This window comes from Carcharhinus amblyrhynchos, chromosome 19, assembly GCF_965287045.1.
Source record: "Carcharhinus amblyrhynchos chromosome 19, sCarAmb.v2.hapA, whole genome shotgun sequence".
Lineage (NCBI taxonomy): Eukaryota > Metazoa > Chordata > Chondrichthyes > Carcharhiniformes > Carcharhinidae > Carcharhinus > Carcharhinus amblyrhynchos.
Genome location: NC_137342.1, coordinates 3,067,781 through 3,092,507, shown reverse-complemented (window position 1 = coordinate 3,092,507; position 24,727 = coordinate 3,067,781). Strand labels below are relative to the sequence as shown.

The window sequence follows — 24,727 nt, the reverse complement described above, 5'->3', positions numbered from 1 at the left end:
CAGAAGTATTCAACAAGCTTCATTTTAACAGTAAAATATTGTACTTACATTAGAAAGACTTCTATCGCCAGCCTAGAACAAGATAAAAATATTACACATTTTGCAACCTTTAGTCAGGTAAATTAGAAATGAACATTTATTACACTTTATCATTGTGATACGCTAGTTGCCCAAATAAATATGCAATAAAATTGAGGAGTTCCAAAGGTAGCATTTAATAATTATTTACAACACCAGATTCAGTTCTGATATCAGTTCACAGAATACTTTGATTTTGAAACAGAATTAAAAGAACTACCAGATAATCAAAATGTGTTTGCAGATCTTACCAGCAAAGTTGGTGTTACAAAGGTGAGGCAAGGATTCTCCATTCCACCATAAGGAAATGATGGAGGAAGTATAAGGAGATCGTACTGTCCCCACACATATGGGCCCATTAGATCTTCAGCTTTCTTCAGCATGGTTTCAGTCTGTCAGCACAAATAGTTTATTAGTGCATGTGTATTCAGGATATTCAGAAACAGCCACGTGAGGCATTCCATTTCTATCAGTTACAAATAGAGAGTTTTCTTCAATAATTTAAGCATACTTGCAACTGCTAAAACAATTGTCAGTGTCAAGACAAAATGCACTTAAGATGGTAGCAAATTCCCCCTCTCTTTCTTGCCCATGTCCCACCTGCTGTGAGCTAACTTCCAGGCCCCTTTCTACCAACAGTGTACTGAAATTAATGCTGGGAAGTGCACGAGTGCTCTGTGACAATTGTCCCTCTAATTTCCTTTGCTTTTATATTGTGGTTGGGCCAGGTCTAGGCAGCTGACCTAAGGCTTGGTCAAAAACTGAGTATTAAGTACAGTCTTAAAGGAATGGAAATGGAATGACATTGGTGCTCCGAAGGGGAATTCCATAGCATGGAACTTGTGGCTAAGAGCACAGTTGGCAATAAAAGGTGTTCAAGGAGGAAAAAAAGATGCATGAGGAAGATAGACTAACAAAGTTGAGAGAGCAGTTGGAAGAAAGAATTGAGGTTATCAACACATCTAAACAAGAAAAAAATTAAATTTGAGATGTTAGGGGACTGACAGTCAAAGATGATGGGAAAACAGGATTGCTGCAGAGTAGGTGACGCACCAGAGATTTGAATGAGCTGAAGCTATGAGGGCAGGAGGATGGATTTGGGGCAGAAGAACATTGGAATAGTTGAGCCTTGGCTGACAAGCATATGGATCGAATGTTTGGGCAGATTAGGCAAGAGTGAAGATAAATGGTGTTAACAGAAGTGCAGCTATTTGTAATGGAGCACCAATAGGGTAGGAAATAAGCTTAGGATCCAAAAGATTGCAGAGAACCTGATTCAGATTGAGGTTGGGAAAAGGGATAGATTTGGTTTGTAGTTACAGCATTGTGGTAAGTATAAAGATGAAACATAGAAATATAGAAAGATTTTTGCTAGGCAAAAAGCTGTGATCCAGTTTATTTCTACCTTCTGGATCTTGGGATCTGCATTCTGTAAGTTACAGCCTCAAGTGTACATCAATATAAATGCAACAAGGATTTCATCCTCAACCACCCCTTCAGGCAATACATTTCAGGTACTCTTCGTCCTTTGGAGTAAAAAAAGATGACTCAACTCCCCTCTAATCCTTTCACCAATTACTTTAATCTATGCCCCTGCTCACGGATGTGGGTGTCCATGGCTAGACTAGCATTTATTGCTCATCAATAATTGCCCTCGAGAAGTCAGTGACAAGACACCTTCCTGAGCTGCTGCAGTCCATGTGGTGTAAGTACACCCACAGTGCTGTTAGGGAGTGAATTCCAGGATTTGACCCAGCAATAGTGAAGGAATGATAATATATTTCCAAGTTGGGTTGGTAGGAGGCTTGGAGGGGAACTTGCAGGTGGTGGTATTCCCATGCCTCTGCTGCCCTTGTCCTTTGAGTTGGAGGTGGCTATGGGTTTGAAAGGTTTTGTCGAAGTATCCTCAGTGAGCTGTTGCAGTTCATCTTGTAGATGGTACACATGGCTGCCATGGTGTAGTGGTAGAGGAAGTTAAAGTTTGGGGTGCCAATCAAATGGACTTTGTCCTGGATGATGTCAAGATTGAGTGTTGTTGGGGCCGCATCCATCCAGGCAAGTGGAGAATATTCCATTTCACATCTGACTTGGATCTTAGGTGGACAGGCAAGTCAGGTGGAGAGTTACTTGCCACAGAACTCCCAGCCTCTGACTTGTTCTTGCAGCCATGATGTGGGTATGCCGGCGTTGGACTGGTGTAAACACAGTAAAAAGTCTGACAACACCAGGTTTTAGTCCAACCTATTTATTTGAAAATATACTCGCAAGCTTTCGGGTTAGCCCCTTCGTCAGGTGAATGGAGAGTTCTGGCCTCAGACAGAGCATATAAAGCACAGACAGTTGAGAGATTACTGATTAGAATGCGAATCCTTACACCTAACCTGCTGTTCAAGACCTGAAGTGGCTGATAATGTGAGTGGAAGGAGCACTGATCACAGTTTAAAGAGATGTGTATTGTCTCCAGACAGTACAGTAAGTGAGGTTTTGCAAACCCAGGCAAGTCACGGGGGTTACAGATAGTGCGACATGAACCCAAGATCCCTGTTGAGACCGTCCTCACGTGTGCGGAACTTGGCTATCAGTCTCTGTTCAGCGACTCTGCACTGTCGTGTGTCGTGAAGGCCGCCTTGGAGAATGCTTACCCAAAGGTCAGAGGCTGAATGCCCGTGACCACTGAAGTGTTCGCCAACAGGAAGGGAACAGTCTTGTCACTACGAACTTTCTACTGAAACTCAGCACACACGGAGCAGTTGAACCAGGGACACTCCTCGTCACAATGGATGTCTCAGCGCTCTACACCAACATCCCCCACAACGATGGCATTGCTGCGACTGCCTCAGTACTCAATGCTGACAACGGCCAGTTTCCAGATGCAATTTTACAACTCATCCGCTTTATCCTGGACCACAATGTCTTCACCTTCGACAACCAGTTTTTCATCCAGACACATGGAACAGCCATGGGGACCAAATTTGCACCTCAATATGCCAACATCTTCATGCACAGGTTCGAACAAGACTTCTTCACTGCACAGAATCTTCAACCGAAGCTGTACACTAGATACATCGATGACATTTTCTTCCTTTGGCCTCATGGTGAACAATCACTGAAACAACTATATGATGATATCAACAAATTCCACCCCACCATCAGACTCACCATGGACTATTCCCCAGAATCAGTTGCATTCTTGGACACACGCATCTCCATTAAGGACGGTCACCTCAGCACCTCACTGTACCGCAAGCCCACAGACAATCTCACAATGCTCCACTTCTCCAGTTTCCACCCTAAACATGTTAAAGAAGCCATTCCTTATGGACAAGCCCTCCGTATACACAGGATTTGCTCAGATGAGGAGGATCGTGACAGACACCTCCAGACCCTGAAAGATGCCCTCATAAGAACAGGATATGGTGCTCGACTCAGATCGGCAGTTCCGATGCACCACAGCGAAAAACCGCACCGATCTCCTCAGAAGGCAAACACGGGACACGGTGGACAGAGTACCCTTCGTCGTCCAGTACTTCCCCGGAGCGGAGAAGCTACGACATCTTCTCCGGAGTCTTCAACATATCATTGAAGACGAACATCTCGCCAGGGCTATCCCCACACCCCCACTTCTTGCTTTCAGACAACCACACAACCTCAAACAGACCATTGTTTGCAGCAAACTACCCAGCCTTCAGGAGAACAGTGACCACAATACCACACAACCCTGCCACAGCAACCTCTGCAAGACATGCCGGATCATCGACATGGATACCATCATCACACGTGAGAATACCGTCCACCAGGTACATGGTAAATACTCTTGCAACTCGGCCAACATTGTCTACCTGATACGTTGCAAGAAAGGATGTCCCGAAGCATGGTACATTGGGGAGACCATGCAGACGCTACGACAACGGATGAATGAACATCGCTCGACAGTCACCAGGCAAGACTGTTCCCTTCCTGTTGGCGAACACTTCAGTGGTCACGGGCATTCAGCCTCTGACCTTCGGGTAAGCATTCTCCAAGGCGGCCTTCACAACACATGACAGCGCAGAGTCGCTGAACAGAGACTGATAGCCAACTTCCGCACACGAGGACGGTCTCAACAGGGATCTTGGGTTCATGTCGCACTATCTGTAACCCCCGTGACTTGCCTGGGTTTGCAAAACCTCACTTACTGTACTGTCTGGAGACAATACACATCTCTTTAAACTGTGATCAGTGCTCCTTCCACTCACATTATCAGCCACTTCAGGTCTTGAACAGCAGGTTAGGTGTAAGGATTCGCATTCTAATCAGTAATCTCTAAACTGTCTGTGCTTTATATGCTCTGTCTGAGGCCAGAACTCTCCATTCACCTGACGAAGGGGCTAACCTGAAAGCTTGCGAGTATATTATCAAATAAATAGGTTGGACTAAAACCTGGTGTTGTCAGACTTTTTACCTTGTTCTTGCAGCCACAGTATTTACATGGCGGGCCCAGACTATCTTCTGGTCAGTGGTAACCAGCCATGGTAATGCCATTGAATGTCATGGGGAGATGGTTAGATTCACTCTTTTTGGAGATGGTTATTGCTTGGCACTCGTGTGGTGCGAATGTTAGTTACCATTTATCAAACCAAGCCTGCATCTTGCTCAGGTCTTGATGCATTTGGACATGCACAGCTTCAATATAAGGAATTGCAAATGGTGCTGAACGTGGTGCAATCATCCTCACTTCTGACCTTATGATGGAGGGCAAGTTATTGATAAAGCAGCTAAAGATAGTTAAGGCTTAGAAGACCTTGGTCCTTCCTACAATTCTGTTCAGGTCCTCAATTTTAACAACCTCAGCCTAATCTCCCCTCAGTCTCTGCTGTTCTAAAGAAAACAACTCAAACCAGTTCAATGTTCCTTCTAAATTTCTATATTCCAGGCCATATCCACACAAACCTCCTCCGTATCCTCTCTGACCAGAATTGTATGCAGTACATTAGCTGAAGTCTAAATAGTATTTTATACAATCCTAGCATAACCTCCTTGCTATTATACACTGGACCTTGCCAATAAGAGAAAGCATTTGGAATGCCTTCTGGATTACCTTACCTACTTGCCCTGCTACCTTCGTAGTAGAATTATGAGATGTGAAGAGGAACAGAGGAATTTTGAGATCCAACTAACTACTTTCCCTCATGAGCTTTTATTTATCTGACCAGTCTGCCATGTGCAACCTTGTCAAAATCCTTTCCAAAATCTGTGCAGACCATGCCGAAAGTGCTGCCCTCCGTGTTAACTTGATTGAATTTTTTAAAGTTATCACAGAATTCCAACAGTGCAGGAGGTGGCCTTTTGGCCCATCAAGTCTGCACCGACTCTGACAGAATACCTTACCCAGATCCTCTACCCATAACCCCAAATGGTTACCATGGCTAATTATTCTAACCTAGTCAGAAACAATCTTTCCATAGCAAATCCAAGATGACGATACTTGATTAGTCTGTGCATTATTAAATGACAATTTGTATGTGTTTTAAATTCCAATAATCTGGTCACCAGTGTGGTTAGGCTGACTGGCCTGTTAATGCTCTGTTCATTTAATTTTTTTAAGCAATGATACAATGTTAGCAGTTCCCACACAAGGAGCCAGGGAAGACTGGAATATGATGGTCAGAGCTTCCTCTAATTCTTCCCTTAGCAGCCTGGGATATATTTCAGTTGGACCTGGTGAGTTATCCATTTTCAAAGATTGAAATTTCCTACTGATGAGGTTTATCCTCAATGACATTACCTGCTTCTTCCCTTCCCTTTCTGAAAATAGATACAAGGTATTCATCAAGAATTATGTCCATTTTTTCTGCCTCCTACTTTTTCCTTTGTTATCCTCTAGCTTTTACGTATTATAAAACATCTTTGGATTTTACTTGCCAATATTTTCCATGTCACTTTTGTTTTCCTGATTTTGTTTAATTTCACCCTTACATTTTCTATACTGCTGCAAGGTGTAGACGCTTGACACCTGGATGTGCTGGGTTATAGATTTTACTTTGCACGAACATATTTATTCTGAAATCTCTTTTGCCCCTCCTGGAATGTCACCCACTGTTCAGACACTCATTAGGCCTCATTTGATGCTCCTTCTAACATAATATCACTGGCCACAGCTTTGGTCTTCCCAAAATTTAGCTGAAGGAAACTGCAGTTCATCCAACCGTAAATGGGGAGATGGTGGTAGAGTGGTATAATGCTCTGGGGACCTGGGTTCAAAGCCTACCATAGAAGATTGGAATGTAATAAAAATCTGTAAGTCTAATGATGACTATGAAAGTGTAAAAACCCAAGTGGTTCACTAATGTCTTTTATGGAAGGAAATGGTCACATGTTACTCCAGTTACATAGCAATGTGGCCTCCGAAATGCCCTGAAAAGGGCAATTACTAAATGCTGGTCAAGCCAGCAACACCCACATCACACGAATAGATATATTTCAAGCAATCTGACTGAAAAGAGAGGCAGTGAAGGGAATGTTGTTGAGGGGACTGGAAGACTGCCAGGTACAGGGAGTGGAAACTGAAGCCACTGATGGATGCTGTGTGAGAGATTGTGAACAAGGACAGTTCCAATGAGCTGGACAACAGAGGTGGTGTGTTGGAGCAGGATAATGTGGCTGGCCATTCCAAAGCTACAGAAATATAGCGAAGGAATACAACTGCACTCCAGTACATATCGAAAAGCACTTGAAACAAACCTCTCCAAATTCATATGCTGCAGCATCCACCATCTCTCTCTCTGACCAGACTCTACATCTTGGGCCAATTACTCTGCAAAATAAATTCACTTTATATAAATAAGTAGCAAGGAAGCATTAAAGTTTAGCAACTGAACATTCTTTAAATCTTCTTTCATACTATTAACTGATAATGACTAACATTCAATATAATATAAAATGCCTATGAGGTGATCTCAGTGTTGCAGTGCTCAGTCATGCTTATTTATGCTCATTCCCACTCAGTAATAGAACAATCCAATCTCTCACCTACAGCCACACGGGCAACATACTGTGGAAGAACTTCCATAAACTGAGTAAACGACACAGCCTTTTAAGCTGGTAACATCAAAGTGGATCTTTTCCAGTCGGTAGATTCAACAAGAGTTTTCCACCCTACAGGTTCTTTGTACGAGGAAGGTTCATCACAACCTCTTCAAGCAACTGATATAAAATCAATTGTGAAACCTTCAAAAAATCTCAAACATTCTACTGAAGTGTTTTCAGAAAGTTCTGCGCACAAAGACAGGTCACACACCTAATGGGCTCTACAGAATAGTGGAGGCAAAAAGGTTATAACCAAGTAGTAGGTCTTTTCTGGGTAGAGGAATCAAGAAAGGCCAGATGACCCTCATTGATTATAACTCTCATTCTTGTATTCCTATTTATTTGTGTCACAAGTAGGCTTACATTAACACTGCTGCTAAGTTACTGTGAAAATCCCCAGTCTCCATACTTCAACGCCTGTTCAGGTTTCACAGAATCCATAGAATCCCTACAATGCAGAAGGTGGCCATTCGACCCATCAAGTCTGCACCAAATACAATCCCACATATTTACCCTGCTAATCTCACTGACATTAGGGTCAATTTAGCATGGCCAATCAATCTAACCTGCACATCTTTGGACTGTGGGGGAAACCGGTGCATCTGGAGGAAACCCACACAGACACAGGGAGAACACAGGGTACACTGAGGAGAATTTTAGCACGCACAATGCACCTAACCAGCATGTCTTTCAGACTGTGGGAGGAAACCAGAGCACCCAGTGAAAACCCACACAGACACAGGGAGAACGCGCAGACTCCGCACAAATATCCAAGCCCGGAATCTAACCCAGGTTACCCTGGCGCTCTGAATAAGCAGTACTAAACACTGTGTCACCTTGCTGCCCATACATTGAGTTTAGGCAACCAAACACTTACCAATCGGATAAAAAGCATTATTTTCCAGGGCATCCCTGATGGTATCCTCAGGGTCTAATAGACACAGTCCTGTAGAGTCTCCCAGGGAACCCGAGAGCCCAGATCACCAATGCATACTTGGTTTCTTGTGTAACAGCTCAGAGTTCCTTGAGTCAATTACTGAATATCAGAGGGAGGGTATTGATAGGAAATGGTCAGCTATTCCTCACACACACACACACACTGCATTTCTAAAAAGATAGTCAGAGCCCCTGGAAAGAATCGTCAAACACATCCATTCTTCAAATGAGATTTTATAAATGTTGCTGTCAATGAACAGATGTAGTTCATTAAAAAAAAACTGTCAACTCTAAACCTTTACTCATTTGTTTTAAATATCCATATTTCTAATGTCAGAAAATAGTTGACTGCATTTACTGTCACCTACACCAAGGAATATATCTTCAATACACGCCAGTAGGAATCAGGTTTTCCCACAAGCTAATGCAAAACAGAACAGTCTTTCACTCAGGTAAGAATGATCATTTTCTTCAGCATTTTCTGAACTTTACTGGATCACTGGACACACCATATAAAAAGACATCCTTCTAAGTGATTTCCTTATTATGTAACAGATCAGTAAATAGGTCATAGGATCAAAAGATTCGACTATCCCTGTAGTTCAGCTAATGCATTCTGAGAAAGATGTCCCTGCAACAAAGGTCAAGGTCAAGTACAGGAATATTGATATGAAACAGCAACTGTCTACTGAAAAAGAATAGTTACAGAAAGTAATTTTTGGAGCTGCTGAACTTTATAGAATATGGATTCAGGAAGTTACCAGGAAAAGCAGACAGGACCAACATATTCAACCTGCAGGTCTCACTGGGCAGATATGGCAGAAAGATGTGATAGTAAGTTTACAGTCAATAAGATTGAATATTTTACACTTCTTACTTACCCATACTTTCAGGGAATATTAAGCTTGGCATTTATATCACCATCTTAAAGTATGGTAATCAATTCAGCAACTTACCTGCTCTCCAAACATCCAACAACCAGTGCAATTAAATAGCATGGCATTGGCACCTAGAGAGAAAAATATGGTTCAATTTTGGAGACAATACATTGATTATCTATTTCATAAATTCATAGCTATTATCATAGAAATCCTATGGTGCTGGATCCACCATTCGGCCAACAACAATCCCACTCAGGCCCTATTCCTGTAACCTCATGTGTTTACCCTGTTAATCCCTGACAATCAACCTAACCTGCACATCTTGGGAATGTGGGAGGAAACTAGGGTACTCAGAGGAAATCCACACAGACACGGGGAGAATATGCAAAACCCCATACAAACAGTGACCCAATGCTGGAATTGGACCCGAGTTCCTGGCGCTGTGAAGCAGCAGCGTTGACCTATTACGAAGCCCTATCTGCAACAATAGTGACAGTTGGAAAAATAAGGCACAAAAGTTAAAAACATATCCTTCGCCTGATAGCTCTATTTTTCTTAGATAAGGTTTGTGGCTGGAAGCATGTTTTCTATTTTTAACTTTAAACCAAGTAATTGGTTATGGACAAATTCACAAATACACGTTAATCAAGTCAGCATTTTGTACTGAGTCGTTGACTGATATAGAGAGAAGCCAGCCAGGAGTAAAGACTTTTTGTTCCATCAGCTCTCAGAGGATGGGATGATATTTTGAGTAATCAGAACTTTTACATCTAAAACTGTGTTCCAAACATTTCTCATATTGAGTAATTTCCTTCAAATTGTCTTTCTTTAAAGTCACTTTTCAATAATTTCCACCAATCTCACTGTGAAGTACGGCCCTAGAAGTTAGCCTAGGTCCCAGAAATGTTGCATGTGTTTTAACCAAGAGGCCAAAGATCAGTTCATGCTCAGGCCTGACCAATATACTCAGCACAATATTCAGGTGCAATCTGACCACCAGCAAGCTACATATCCTTATCTTTTCAAATTGCTTCATCATATTATCTGGAAATTCAGGCTTTGTGGGAATAACTTACATTTTTCAGTGTTAAATTGAATTAGCTATTTGTATTTTCATCTTCATTAAATATCCAGAATCTAGTATTCTCAATTTATATTCCCCAAATTACTTTAAGATGCACACCCAGTTCATGGAGGAATATCAGGTAGAGAGATTGCAAAAATGATAGATTTCTACACTATCCATTTCCTTTACAGAACCATGACATATCTTGAATTAAATTGAAGGAAAAAACACCAATATAGCAAAGCAACACGATTATAAATCTTTTGGCCTCTACTTTCATAATTGCCACTACAGCCTTCCACACATTCGTTTGCTCCTTACTGCACAACGCTTCTTTACATTAACCAACCACATTTAACGGAAGGACTTCAGCAGCCACTCTGATCCCAAAGCATTCTCTTCAAACCCTTATTAATAGCCATTCATTTCATCAAAAACCACACTGACAGTTACTTTTGCATAAGGGACAATTAAAAGGCTCAAAGATTGAAAACTTTGACCAATCTAAACTATTATAAAATATTTTAACCATTTATGCACCAGTTTATAATAAGGTTCCACTCCCAAGTGTCTCATATCCCATGCTTACAGTTTGTCGAAAGCAGTAAATCTTTCTGCTCGCGTCCTGATCATCAAGCATCTCCCCATCTTGGGTAGCACTCATTAGAGCAACAAGTTCTTTTGGCACAGAAACCTAAATGGGAACAAAAAATAAACAATTGTTTCAGTAGCTTTAGGCTAGAAAAGTAAAACTACAAACACCTCACATCATGAATTGAAATACAATTGTTTTAATACTATTATGAAGCAAAAGTTAACTGGTTTTCTCTAAAAGCACGCTGAATCCTACAACATAAGAAGTTATTCAGCCCATTGTGTCTGTGGGCACTCTCTGAAAGAGATATTCATAGAATCACAGAATTCCTATGTGTAGGCGACTAAATTGACAGGTGCCCAGATGATCGGCCAATTGGACACAAACCTATCTTAAGCTTGAATTCACAGAACCCTTAACAGTGCAGGAAGCTATTCGGCCCATCAAGATCGACCCCTGTAACCCCACTTATTTACCCTGCTAATCTCCTGACACTAGCATGGCCGAGCCACATAATCTGCACATTTTTGCGAGTATCAGAAAACCAGAGCACCTGGATGAAACCCATGCAGACACTGAGAGAACATGCAAACCCTACACTGACAGTGACTTGAGGCAGGAATCAAACCCAGGTCCCTGGCACTGTGAGACAGCAATGTTAATCACTGTGCCACCCATTTCCCTGCAGGTAGTTATCTTCCCTTTGAAAGTTATTACTAAATCTGTTCCACCATCATTTCAGATAGCACATTCCAGATCAGCTCTCCTCACTTCTCCAAATTTCCACGTTTTGTGACTTGTAAAATATGAAACTGTACTCCCATGTCCACATCCAGGTCATTAATGCTCAAGGTGGTCCTAATATTAGTCCCGGAAAAGATATGTGCATACGACATGGGACAGAATCAGACCATTTGACTCAACTAGGCTATGGTACTAGCCATTCTGAAAAACAGTTGTCCACCATGACATTCTACTTTGCAAACACACTTATCATTGCCTTTTTAATCCCACATACTTCAATTTATTTAATGTAGATACATCTGCCAAAGCACTGGCAGTAAATGGGTGCACTGTCAAAAATGCCATCAGTGCTTTAGGTGCAGCAAAAATGAAAGGAAGTCAACAACAGGCAAGAGAAAGATGATCCTAATAAATCCACTAGAGCTCTATTAGTATTCCAAAGCAGCTAGATAGGAACAGATTGCTTCCACAACATGTGGGCCAGGCTATTAATGAACTAGCACTAAAAGGAGGAAGAAAATAAATGAGTATTTATTAGAAGCACTAGAAAATATTCCCAATTCACAGCGAGCTTTATGTGAAATAAAAAGCCAAATTGTTTAATAAAGTTATAAATGGTAAAGCAGTTTTTAAATTTTAAAATGTACTCAGTGTTGAAATTATCACAAACTAGAATCCAGAAGGATATCCAGTGTCCTTACTGTTTAATATATTCCCTCTTTCACCCACAAGTGCAAATCATTTTCACTTACAGTTTCACAGAAAGTGAAAGATGATATAAAAGGAAACAAAAACATTGTCAAGACAAGCAGTCGAGTTTAAATAAATGTCAACCTTTGTCTCCAAAGCACTCGAATGTGAGAAAATATTTTGGAAGGGTGCGGCGTGGGCGGATGGATGAAGTACATTAAGAAAAGAATAAACAAAGATTGATCACAACCAAAAGACTGCCTTCTGTTGTCTAAAAAAAGCAAGTTTGGAAGATAAAGCTGAGATGTCGTGGCTTTGAAATCCAAGAGGAGACATCATCGCATAAGCTAGGGTGCAAAATATACTGAAATTTCGCAGACGCCAATTGAAAGAATTAGTGAAGTCTGCTCTTTCCACATAAATTGAACACTGATTAAAGTTGTAAGTATTGAGCAACAAGTTCTGGCACCTTAGCAGCAATGTAATCATATCAGCACCATTGTTTGAATTGGGGCAATAAATCCATATTCACTTCACTGGCCCATGTGGTTACATACCCGTGCATAGTACGTGCTTTTCACAGATGGGACATCCTGGCAAGGGAGCATGCTTCTGCAATGTATTGCCTTTAAATGTACAAAAAAACAATGCCAGTTCAGTCACTAACACTTGACTTTAATAACTATAGTTAATCTAACACATGATTAGTTAAATGAAGTAAAAAAAAATCACCCCCACTCTGTAGTTTTGTAGATTAGGAATACTTCAGTTAACTGTTGGCCTAAAGCCAAGATACCAGATAGTATTTGGCTAGAAGACTCTTTCATAAAAGCAACATAAATCTTTAATATTAACATTAGTTCAGATACACATATAATAAAATTCTGACCCCACAATGACCGAGGTTGGAAATAGAAAATCACGAATAGGAGAACGAGTCATGTGATCCATCAAGTCCATATCACCATGCAATAAAATCACGGCTGATCTGATTATGGCCTTAATTCCACTTTCCTTTTTGCCCCCATAATCACCCTTATAGACCGAAAGTCTAACACAGCCTCCTTGAATATATTCAATGACCCAGCCTCCGCTGCTTTCGTTGGAGAGAATTCCAAAGTCTCAAGGCCCTCTGAAAAAAATAAGTTCCTCACCTCAGTCTTAAATGAGATATCCCTTATTTTCAAACTCTGTCCCCTAGTTCTAGATTGCCTGAAAGGGCAAACATCCTCTCAGCACTGACTCTGTCAAATCCTCTCAGGATCTTGGATGTTTCAATAAGGTCAACTCTCATTCTTATGGACTTCAAATGAATAACTGCCACAGAAAGTTTAAGTTAACGATTTAAACATTAAACAGCCCAAATTTAAAACTAAAAATTGCTTGTTCGCTAATTTTTCCAATCATACAGAAAAAGCAAAGGGACTCAGCATTCCTGTTCACGTGTGAAGAAACATCAGAATTAATTAATTAGACTGATGATATCAGTAGCCATTGTGCCCAAGCCAGAGACTGGAAGGAGATGCAGGCACAATGCTATCATATTAAGAATTCTGGGGTAAATTTCCTGATCCTACTAGCCACAAGAACCATCATGGGCAGGACAGAAAATTTTGTGCACCATTTAAAAGTCCGTTGACCTCAGACAACAAATTCCTGTCGGAGGCTAAGTGGGACTGGAAATCTGTTCAATGTCAACTATATTTACAGGCCTTTGAGATAGATTGAAATAAGAAAAAGGTGAACAGATTGGGACCATTCTCACTGCTGTTTAGAAGAATGAGGGGTGATATCCAAAAGTGTGCAGGTTAGGTTGATTGGCCTTGCTAAACTGACTAGTGTCAGGGGGATTAGCAGGATAAATAAAAGTTACGGGAATAGGGCCTGGGTGGGATTATGGTTGGTACAGGTTCAATGGCTCAAATGGCCTCCTTCTGTACTGTAAGGATTCCATGATTCTATACTTTTGAACATGAACGATTTGGAGTGAGGTCAACCAGGTGGGTGCTTAGACGATGTTTCCTACGTGGAGGGGTCTCAACTAGGAGACACTTTCAGAATAAATCTCCCATTTAAAAATGGAGATGAGGAAAACTTCTGAGGACCTTCAATCTTTGGAATTCCTTACCCAAGAGAGCAGTGGAGGTGGTTCATTGACCATATTCCAGGGTGTTAGGGGCTGACAGGAAAGTGGTGTGGAACTCAGTCAGATCAGCCATGATGATACTGAAAGGCCATGCTGACTCAAGGAGCTGAATGGCCTATTCCTGCTTCTATTTTTATGTTGCATTCAATGTCCTTCAAATTCACATATGCCGTTAGTGCTAGAGACATGCTTATTAATCACTAGCTAGTAATGATGAGTGGATTGCTTTTTCTTAAAAAACGCTCAGCTGCATAAAACACACAACTGCACGTGTAGGTGCGCACTAGCATACAAATTGTTTCAACTGAAACTGGCTTAATCATTCTGCTCGAGATCTAAGTGGACTACAAAGCATTATTGGATCCTGCTGTCCTGGATTGCAAAGATAACACCTTTTCCTCCAGTATTAAAACCTTTTCTGAAGTCTTCTTCTGCCACACATCCCTACCTTCTCCACCATCACCTCCAATATCTGAGGGGAGATAGCAGCTTAGTGATAATGTCAGTGGACTAGTAATCCAGAGGCCCAGGCTAATGCTCTGGGGACATGGGTTCAATGCCTATCATGTCAGTAGGTGGAATTTAAATTCAATGAATACATCTGGAATGTGTGCATATTATGATATATACACACACATCATCAATGAAGTTAGCAATTGTTGTAAAAACCCATCTGGTTCGTTAGTGCCCTTTAGGAAGGAAATATGACATCCTTAGATTTTTGACCAATAATGGAATTAAGGTTTACGGGGAGCAGGCGGGTAAGTGGAACTGAACCACTTTCAGGTCAGCCATGATCTTATTGAATGGAAGGGGCAGGCTTGAGGGGCTAGATGGCCTACTCCTGCTCCTATTTATAAGAACATAAGAAGTAGGAGCAGTAGGCCATCTAGCCCCTCAAGCCTGCCCTGCCATTCAATAAGATCATGGCTGATCTGAAGTGGCTCAGTTCCACTTTCCTGCTTTCTCCCCATAACCCTTAATCCCCTTGCCTACCAAAAACCTATCTACCCGTGTCTTAAATATATTTAGCGAGGTAAATTCACCACTTCAACGAGCAGAGAATTCCAGAGATTCACCACCCTTTGAGTGAAGAAGTTCCTCTTCAACTCAGTTCTAAACCGCACCCCCCCCTTATCTTGAGGAAATGAAACTACTATTTAAAAGTTATACAATAATCATATTTAAGTGCTAATAAGTGTATGTATGTTTTAGTTTAGAATATAGAAACTGAAAATTTAATTTAGAATTTCTCAGATCATGTTTTAGCAGTTGCACTATGACATTTTCTTTAATTGCCTCATCTTTTCAATTTTCTACTAGTTATATTTTTTCCTCTAACTCAGTAATCAATAAAATATTTTTATACATTAACCCAATAGTTGTGTGGTCTGTAAACAAGGTGGTGAAGGAGGGATATGAGGTGCGGTAAGGAGGTTTTAAAGTTTATTTATTAGTATCACAAGTAGGCTTACATTAACACTGCAGTGAAGTTATTGGTGAAAATCCGCTACTTGCTACTCTCCAGAGCCTGTTTGGGTACATGGAGGGAGAATTTAGCATGGCCAACTTAGCATGACCAGTACGTCTTTCAGAAACCAGAGTACCCGAAGGAAACCCATGCAGGCACATGGAGAAAGTGCAGACTCTGCGCAGGCAGTGACCCAAGCTGGGAATTGAACCCAGGTCCTTGGTACCACTGTGCCACCATGCCAGGGAGGGGGAAGGAGAGAGAGGGGGTAAAGGGAAGGGTCTGTACTTAAAATATACATTTTACATGTAGCCCCTCTCTTCTACACCTCAAAAAGAAATCAAGAAACCAAGCTAAAAGCGTGATGTACCAACGAATGGTAGAACATGACTCCAGATTTTCAATCTTCCTGTTTTTACCATGACATTAATCTGACTAAACATCTGACTATCCTGGCTGCCATGTTTGCTGCTATTATTAGTGATTCACTCTTAGGATTGTTACCCTCTCGTTCAACTCTGCTGTCATCAAGCTCTCCTCAAAAATACCAATTTTTGACCCATTCCTTTCTTGCGAAATATTTCAGTCACCCTTTGCACCAAATATCTTGAACATGTTGGCATCTCCCAAAGTTTTGCCTGTATACAAGAGTCCCACCCCCACTATCAGTTTTTGTATCTATCTATTGAAAGGGCTCAGATAAAGGTCAAGTGACTTCTTAGCTGAGTGTGGATGGTAAGCTATTCCTCCTCTCCTTCGCAACCTGTCTGCAACCTGTCTGTAATCCTACTACAAAGGTTCTCCATCATCATCCCCATTGGACTGCACTCAGCTATCCCACTTTCACTGATCTACTCTCAACCAGGATGCTACTCTTAGTGCTCCCACATTATTAATGTTTGTCTTTTTTTCCCAAGGGTCTATCTCTTGTTCCCATTCTGCCCCCCAGCAATATCTAAAAACCATATTTTCCAAACATATGCTGGGGCTGCTTGACTTTATCTCACTTCCACCTATCTCAAACCATCAGCTAGGCCTTACACTGTCAGATAGCTTTTCCAACATTGCAGGTCAGGCAGAAATTTCCTCTAATAATGGAAGGACGCAAGCCATCAACAGTGGTTGGGGGCGGGGGGGAGTGACGACTCAGTCAACGTTCTGGGGACCTGGGTTCGAATCCTGTCAAGGCAGATGGTAGAATTTGAATTCAACTGAAGAAAATCTGGAATTAAGAATCCACTGATGACCACAAAACCATTGTCGATTGATGGAAAAGCCCATCTGAATCACTATTGCTCTTTAGGGAAGGAAATCTGCTTCCTTTCCTGGTCTGGTCCATATGTGACTCCACAGCCACAGCAATGTGGTTGATTCTCAACTACCCTCCAAGGGCAACAAGGGATAGACAAATGCTGGCCAGCCAGCAATGCCCATGTTCCACAAATGAATAAAAAAAACTCCTGCCCATCACCAACTCTAGTCCCTAGCCATCAACTCCAGCCCTCTCCCTGCCAACTGTCTGAAGCTAAACCAGAGAGTTTGCAACCTTACGTGATATTGACCTCAGCGTCCTACACATCCGAGCTAAGATTGCCAATTTTCACCTGTGTAACACTGTCCAACTCTGATCTATTTTCTTGTTTGCTGCTGAAAGTTGTAGATTTGACTATTCCATCGCACTCCTGACCGTCCTCCCTAGCTTTACCCTCCACATCTGGAGGTCCTCCAAAACTCCGCCGTTAAACAACTTGTACCTAATCCTGCTCACTCATCTCACCTGGGTTCACTGACATTGGCTCACAATGAAGGTTTATATTGATGTTAAAATTCTTGTCCTTGCTGTCAAATCTCGCCATGATATCATCTCCCCAGCATCTCTGCCAATTCTATTTATTTATTTAGCATGGGCATTGTCAGAGGTCTTGTTAGTGCTAGATGGAGTTCTTAAACCCACTTTAAAGTTTAAGCAGCAGATATGCCTCGACAATGAGAGTCACTGTTTGGACCTCCCCACAGCTGTAGCCTGGGTGGTCATGGCATATCCACTGATGTTGAATGGCTGCAAAAGGGCTTTGGCCAGTCTGGAAATGGTTTAAGGGGGTCCACTGTTGGCATGGGAGATTAAAGTCGGGTGGATGAGCAGTGGGTTCTACGATGAGTGGTTTTATGTGGATGTTTCCCCCTGCTAATCCTCCTTAGCTATTACTCTTCAGACGTGATGGATTTACTGTATGGCATGGGAGATGGTATACTGCTGATGTGCCGAGGATGGCAAGGTTGAGTTCTAGCAGACCTCTGCTAGCAGCTTGCCTACTGCAATTAACCTCTTGATACAGTGGGGGTGTGAGACAGTGAAGGGCCCAGGTTTGGGACCCAGGCTAAAGAGCATCTTTGATGTGCATTGTGAAGTTGAATTACACATCAATACATTTGGTGCAGCAAATCAATCTGGCCTTTTCAGCATTTCCAATTTCCATCACAGTGGTAACCCCACCTACAGCAGCAAAGTTCCTAAGTTCTGGAATTCCCTGCACACCCCTCTCTCTTCCATTAAGGCATTCCTTAAAACCTATCTCTTCCACGAAGCTTTTGGTCATATATCCCAAAATCTCTTTATATGACTCATTGTTAAATTTTGTTTGATTATACTGCTGAAAAAAATGCTTTTGGGTTTTTATTACTTTACAGGAAACATATAAATGCAAGCTATTGTGCATGCGTGTGCAGTACTGAGAACAGCCAGACATGTCATTTTAACTGATTTGCAAAACAATGAAAATAGTGAAGGACAGTTGCAGAGCTGAGTAAGCATAACTAAATTAGCTGTTTCACAATGTTATTGCTGTAATGGTACTAATACATGTCATTCTGTGCATGTTCAGCAATAAAATCTTATCACCACCAAACCCCAGCCAATACATAAAACTGCATTTTTATCAGGAACTACAGTTATCAGTAAACAAAATTTAGAAAGCAGGCATTAAATAGCTGCCCAACCTATCAGTAGCACAGGATAATAAAAATAGATCACAAAGAAATGATATAACAAACTTTAAGATTATCTACAACAATCACAAACTTTCCAGGTAAGTTCAGCTCAGAGTTAAATTCTCAATTCAGTAATAAACATGAACAGTTTAGGGTGTGAATTAATGCCCATCAGAAAACTGCTCAAGCTTATTCTAATTAACAAAAGAAATGTCATCTTTAAGCAGAAGTCCATTGCATGGTGTAACTTATATATCGTACCTGACATTGGCTGAACAGATATGGGTGCTTCTTTCCAGCTGTTTGCTCTGCAGTAAGCCACTGCAAAGCTGAAGCATCTGGTGATGTCTCATATGAAACCTCCACAACTGCATGCTGGCCCCTACAGGGTTAGAAATGCGATAAGTCACCATCACTAGGCTCATGTCATTCTTCCAATAGCATGATGCAGTATAAGGCAAACAGACCAGAAAATCCCAGGTCTCACATCTTTTTCATGCAGAGTTAGTTGCTATCCTTACTGAGATCAGTTTTGTTAATTCAATTGTCTCCAAACCTTTCAAACAAAGGAAAATGTAAATATGCCAGAATTCCCACTTCTACTTGCTACTCAGTCATATCAGAGAGAAATTTGGATGCAGAAATGAAACAAAGATGAGCGTAGCTGTTACTCAACCATCTTGGACTAGATTATCAACTTACGTTTAGCTCATATGCTGGCGCTTTGACCTCTATCACAATTTTAGAATTAAATCCCTCCAAGTCTTCAGCCTACAAACTAGCCCAATTCTTTGGCATTGCATTGCTGGCATTGCCATCTCAGATGTTAAACCTACTCGTGTGCACATGCAAAACATTTTGGCACTATTTGGAGAAGCAAGGGAGCTCTCCCTGATCAATTTCATCCCTTTGCCAAGGTTAAAACAGACTAACTAATCATTTATCATATTGCTTTAGTAGGTCTTTACTGTGCACAAAAGGAGTGCATTCTTTTACTAGTGTGAATATATCAAAAGCAGCACAGTTGCAAATTCCTTTTTCAATTTTTATCAGCACTTAGTGTAGACCAACATGGATAACGTTCAAGTAACTCAATGGCTGTACTCTTCATGCCATTTTTGCTCTTGTATTAGGGTCAACAAAATGTATATGGAAAAGATTGAGAGCTAAAACATTCCCTTTGATGCTGGGATGCACAAGTAGGAAAAGAGGTATGTTGTCAGGTTATGATTAAAAAAGCACTGGTTTTACAATTATAGTCTGATTCCCAACAGGCTCTTTAAACCACACATTAGTAGTCCAATTTACAAATCTATCATTGCGTTGGGGAAGCCAATATTCGGTTATTCAGTGTGGCACAAACCCACAAGGATACAAACAACAACATTAATAAAGGCATTTTTTTGTCATAAAGAGGCTTGAAAATGCCATTAATGATGCACTATCTTCTGAATTCTAGCCAGGTCTATGATTTGTTTGCATAGCTTTCAATAACACTGATCCATTGATGACCTTGTTATTTACCTGTAGAACTCAGCTCCTGAATGCATTTTTTTGGATCTGTCCAAATCTTTGGATTGGTCTTGGCATGACATTTCAAGATGTTAACAATTATATCGATTCCATTTAGTTTTCTCCTTAATCACCTTATCTGTGTTCCAACTTTAACTTTCCCATCGGAAGAAATAGACTAGATAATGAGGCACTATTATTTTAAACATCTCAATTCCATTACCACTAGTGCGTTGAAACTTAAATGACGGGGTTATAGAATTAGTCCTCCACAACTTAACCCTTTATACCCTGGCTTAATCTTGGTGACTCTTCACTGTACTCTTCCAAGGCCAACATATCCTTCAGGCTTTTAACTGCTTCTACCAAGTAGGGTACCTTTAAGCCTGACATTAATGTCATAGCTCATGACATACATGAGTCTGTTCCACTGTGAAGTTGACCTAGTTTACATTTTAAAGACCCAAAACTTCAGGCTTCATGTAAGAAGCACAATTAACAATGGAGAGAAACAGCCAACATTTAAGGTCAATGGCCTTTCCAACATTTTCTGGTTTTCGTTTCTGATTTTAGTATGTACAGTATTTTGCTTGTATGTTACAATTGAGTGTATGTAAGTGACATATACATACAAGTGTATGTCATGTTTCAGGATGTCAGATCCTGAAACAGGAGGATTCAGGTTTCAGGATGAGCATCACTGAATAATTTACGTGCACAAAAGGAAAATTCTGGGTACATTTTTCCTTTCACTTGAGATTTTCTCTAACTTTCTACTAATTACAGGAGATGATCTGGCTGCAAGATGGTGGGAAGTGACTTGTCATTAGGCAGCCAGCAATCCTAAGTGCAGAAGGCTTCAGAGACAAGTTGGTTTTTTCATATCTTCACAAACTGTGGCGGGGAAGGAAGGGTTAAACTCAGAGCCACAGAAAATGAATGCGAAAGAAATCTGAAAACAAATGCCTTTAAAAATATCTCTGGCTCTGTGTAAATATGCCACTTGTTGGTGTACAAATTCCAAACCTGGGTGTGAATGCATTATAACTGGAATCCTAACAAACAAATGTAAAAATAAACTGAAGTGAAAGAGTCAGTATAAATGTCCTCATTCCTGTACCAGATTGATAATGGAAACTGATGTAACACCTTTCAAATTATCAGAAAATCTACCCCACGAAGGTACAGCAACCAAAATATTAATTCAAACGGAAGTTTGTATTAGCAGTTTCCATTATGAATGTGGGCACAGGAACAGATATGGATGTACATTGACAGAGGATATAATAAAACCTTTAAAATGGGCGCTAAATCCATTTATCCTAGTTCAACTATCCCTCACCCTTTAACCTTGCCTCATCTAAAAACTACATAGTCTTGATTCCCACCTGCAACTCCATAGAAATCTGGTGTTAAACAAGATTTCATACCAATTATTTAATAAAGCAAAGATTAAATAAAGTACATTTCCTAGGTTTTAGCATCATACCGTAGCAATTTAAATGGAAGAGTGATTGTTAAGGCCGCCCCTTTATAGCAGTGCTTATTTCCAAGTGCAAATTTGACTTCTTCTCCATTGGCAGTAACCTTGAGTATTTTCAGATCTTTCGTATCCAAGGTCTGTAAACAAAGTTCAAATATTGAAACTATACAAAATAATTATATAGGTATGACTGAACTTTTCTTAAATCAGTTCCAAAGCTAAGCCAAACGAATCAGGTAACGAGAAACCATGATTTTACTTGCCTTAAGTAAATACAACTTACAGTGCCCAAAAATTGTGAATATAAAATGCTCAAGTATCACAATTCCCTTTGTTACAGGATAACAAACTAAATAAGTTAAGCAAAACTGATTTAGACAGACCTGGTTTACACTTTTTTATTACGCAGAGAACACAAATCTATTAAAATGGATACTTGGTGAAAGAGTCCAAAGGATAGTCAAAACCCATGAAATGGCACTACAGTTATAGCTGCTGCCTTCAGAAGGGAAAATAAAATTGGAGAAAGGGACAATAATAGCAAATGTTTCAACAGCTTATCATAGGGAGGAAAATAATACTGTACAGTTTTTTTTAATTGTAGACTAGGTTCCACATCAGCAAAGCTCAGCAAATTATCAAATTATATCGCAAAGTCCACGTAGCAAAGCTCTCTGCAAGTGGTTCACCAAAATGGTCTTACACAGTTCAATTTTGCTGAGTGCTCCCTGGATTTTTCCCATAATTAATCAAAACGTTTGCGTCATAATTTGCTAATGGTTAAAGTCGTATCATGATTTTAGTCATAGAATCATAGAACCTTAAAGTGCAGAAAGAAGCCCTTCGGCTCACCGAGTCTGCACCGACCACAATCCCACCAAGGCGCTACCCCCATATCCCTACATATTTTACCCACTAATCCCTATAACCTAAGCATCCTAGTACACACTAAAGGCCAATTTTAGCATGGCCAATCAACCTAACCTGCACATCTTTGGATCGTGGAAGGAAACCAGAGCACCCTAGGGGGCACAGCCTCAAGATAAAGGGAGGGGGGGGGGGCGGTTTAGAACGGAGTTGAGGAAGAATTTCTTCACTCAAAGGGTGGTGAATCTCTGGAATTCTCTGCCCGTTGAAGTGGTGGAGGCTACCTTGCTAAATACTTTTAAGACGCCGGTTGATGGGTTTTTGATAAGAGAGGGGATTAAGGGTTATGGGGAGAGGGCGAGAATGTGGAACTGAGACACGACAGATCAGCCATGATCTTATTGAATGGCGGGGCAGGCTCGAAGGGCCAGATGGCCTACTCCTGCTCCTATTTCTTATGTTCACCTGGAGGAAACCCACAGAGACACGAGGAGAATGTGCAAATTCCACACAGTCAGTGACCCGCGCCGGGAATCGAATCCCTGGAGCTGTGAAGCAGCAGTGTGCTAATACCGCGCTACTGTGCCACCCTTTCATACTTTCAGTCTTACAAATATCTATTTAGTAAAATTTAAATCAACCAATCCATAGCATAAAATGAAAATACAGTATAATTTGAATTTAAAATTAGCAATTATTTTCACAGGTGAAACTCAATTACTGTAACTCACGTGATCGAGCGCTTGTATATTTACTGGATGCTGAACATTTAGTAGTTGAATTGTAAACTATTTCAGTCCTTTCTCTTCCTTTATGATCCTCCAAACTCTCTTCAGCCAAGCTTTGGTCAACTTTCCTAATATCTTACATCAGCGTTAAAATTTGGTTGATAACATTCATCCTGACATGTTTCACTATGTTAAGAGGTGCTATATAAATGCATATAGTACTCCGTCTCACACTTCACTTCTGCCTCTTGGCTCGAAGTTCACGTTAATTTGTAGGCTCTCAGAGATCCACGAATTCCATCAACAACACCTTCAATGAGTTTGTTGATGATCAAGTGCATACTGATAAAGCGGAAACTGGTCAGATTAAATTTGCTATACTGTGACGAGGCAAACTGGATTTGTCATGTGGATAGGACATATTTGGGCAATTTTCTACTTTTAACAGACGCACAGCTAACTTTGGTGCTGAAGGCAAGTGCTCCACAGTCAGGATGTTATCACAGTTCACTGTCTTTGCTGTATCCAGTGCACTGAGACATTTCTTGTCACATGGAATAAATAAAACTGCCTAAAGATTGTGACATAAGAGCTTCTCATTGAAGGCATCGGCTCAATGCCGCCCCCTCCCCAATGTCTCCCTAGGGCGCACGCCACCCCCCCCCCCCCCATCCTCAACGTTTCCCTGGGGTGCACGCCACCCCATCCCCAACTTCTCCCGAGGGCTCACACCACCCCCCTCCCCAACGTCTCCCTAGGGCGCACACCACCCCCCCCCCCCCAATGTCTCCCTAGGGCGCATGTTACCTCACCTTCCCTCCCCAATATCTTCCTAGGGCGCACCCAGCTCCCGCACTCTCCGGATAACAGGCTGCAGTGAGCAGCGCTGCCATGGTCCGGGGTAGACAGGGCTTGCTGCTGGTACCGGCACCCGGGGCTGCCCGGCCGGCAGGTACATCATCAGAACCGGAGGGTGAGGTGGATGTGAGTGCCGGCTCCCCCGCACTCAGCAACCCAGGGAGCTGCCGCCGTGCTTACCAGAGTGGACAGCCCGTCCCGCAGAGCCTCCACAGTGAGCGCGGCTGAAGCGGCAATCCGCCGGCTCTGGAAGTCGAGCCGCAAAGTGAGCACCAGGTGCCGGGTGCTGAACTCCTCCACCTCCGTGAACGAGCTGCCGTCCGCCATCCTCCTGCCGACTGAGCTGCAAATGCGCACGCTCCGCCCCCCCAGCCCGATTGGTCAGCACCCAGCCTCCCAGCAGGCACCGCGGTTCTCCCGCCCATTCAAACCGGAGCACGCGGCGGTGGCCGTTAGAGCGCGAGCGGGAGCGGCAGTCAGCCAAAGGCGCGAGCCCGGAGGTTAGCACTGCTGCCTCACAGCGCCAGGGACCCGGGTTCGAATCCGGCTTCGGGCCACTGTGTGGAGTTTGCACTTTCTCCCCGAGTCTGCGTGGGTTTCCTCCAGGTACTCCAGTTTC

The 24,727-nt window shown here is 41.8% G+C and overlaps 1 protein-coding gene across 1 annotated transcript in view; it reads right to left on the bottom strand.

The window, feature by feature from the left end:
• The window catches only part of lta4h (leukotriene A4 hydrolase), a 70,359-nt gene extending 45,918 nt beyond the window's left edge, over window positions 1-24,441 (bottom strand). The window contains exons 1-9 of the mRNA XM_080207793.1: window positions 24,289-24,441; window positions 21,662-21,792; window positions 18,922-19,042; window positions 12,613-12,681; window positions 10,616-10,720; window positions 9,036-9,088; window positions 6,799-6,871; window positions 330-470; window positions 49-72 (exon numbers count right to left, since the gene is read on the bottom strand). Coding sequence (XP_080063919.1) covers window positions 49-72; window positions 330-470; window positions 6,799-6,871; window positions 9,036-9,088; window positions 10,616-10,720; window positions 12,613-12,681; window positions 18,922-19,042; window positions 21,662-21,792; window positions 24,289-24,435 — 864 coding nt within the window. The 5' untranslated portion in view covers window positions 24,436-24,441. The remainder of the gene's footprint in view (window positions 1-48; window positions 73-329; window positions 471-6,798; window positions 6,872-9,035; window positions 9,089-10,615; window positions 10,721-12,612; window positions 12,682-18,921; window positions 19,043-21,661; window positions 21,793-24,288) is intronic.
• Window positions 24,442-24,727: the final 286 nt, after the last annotated feature.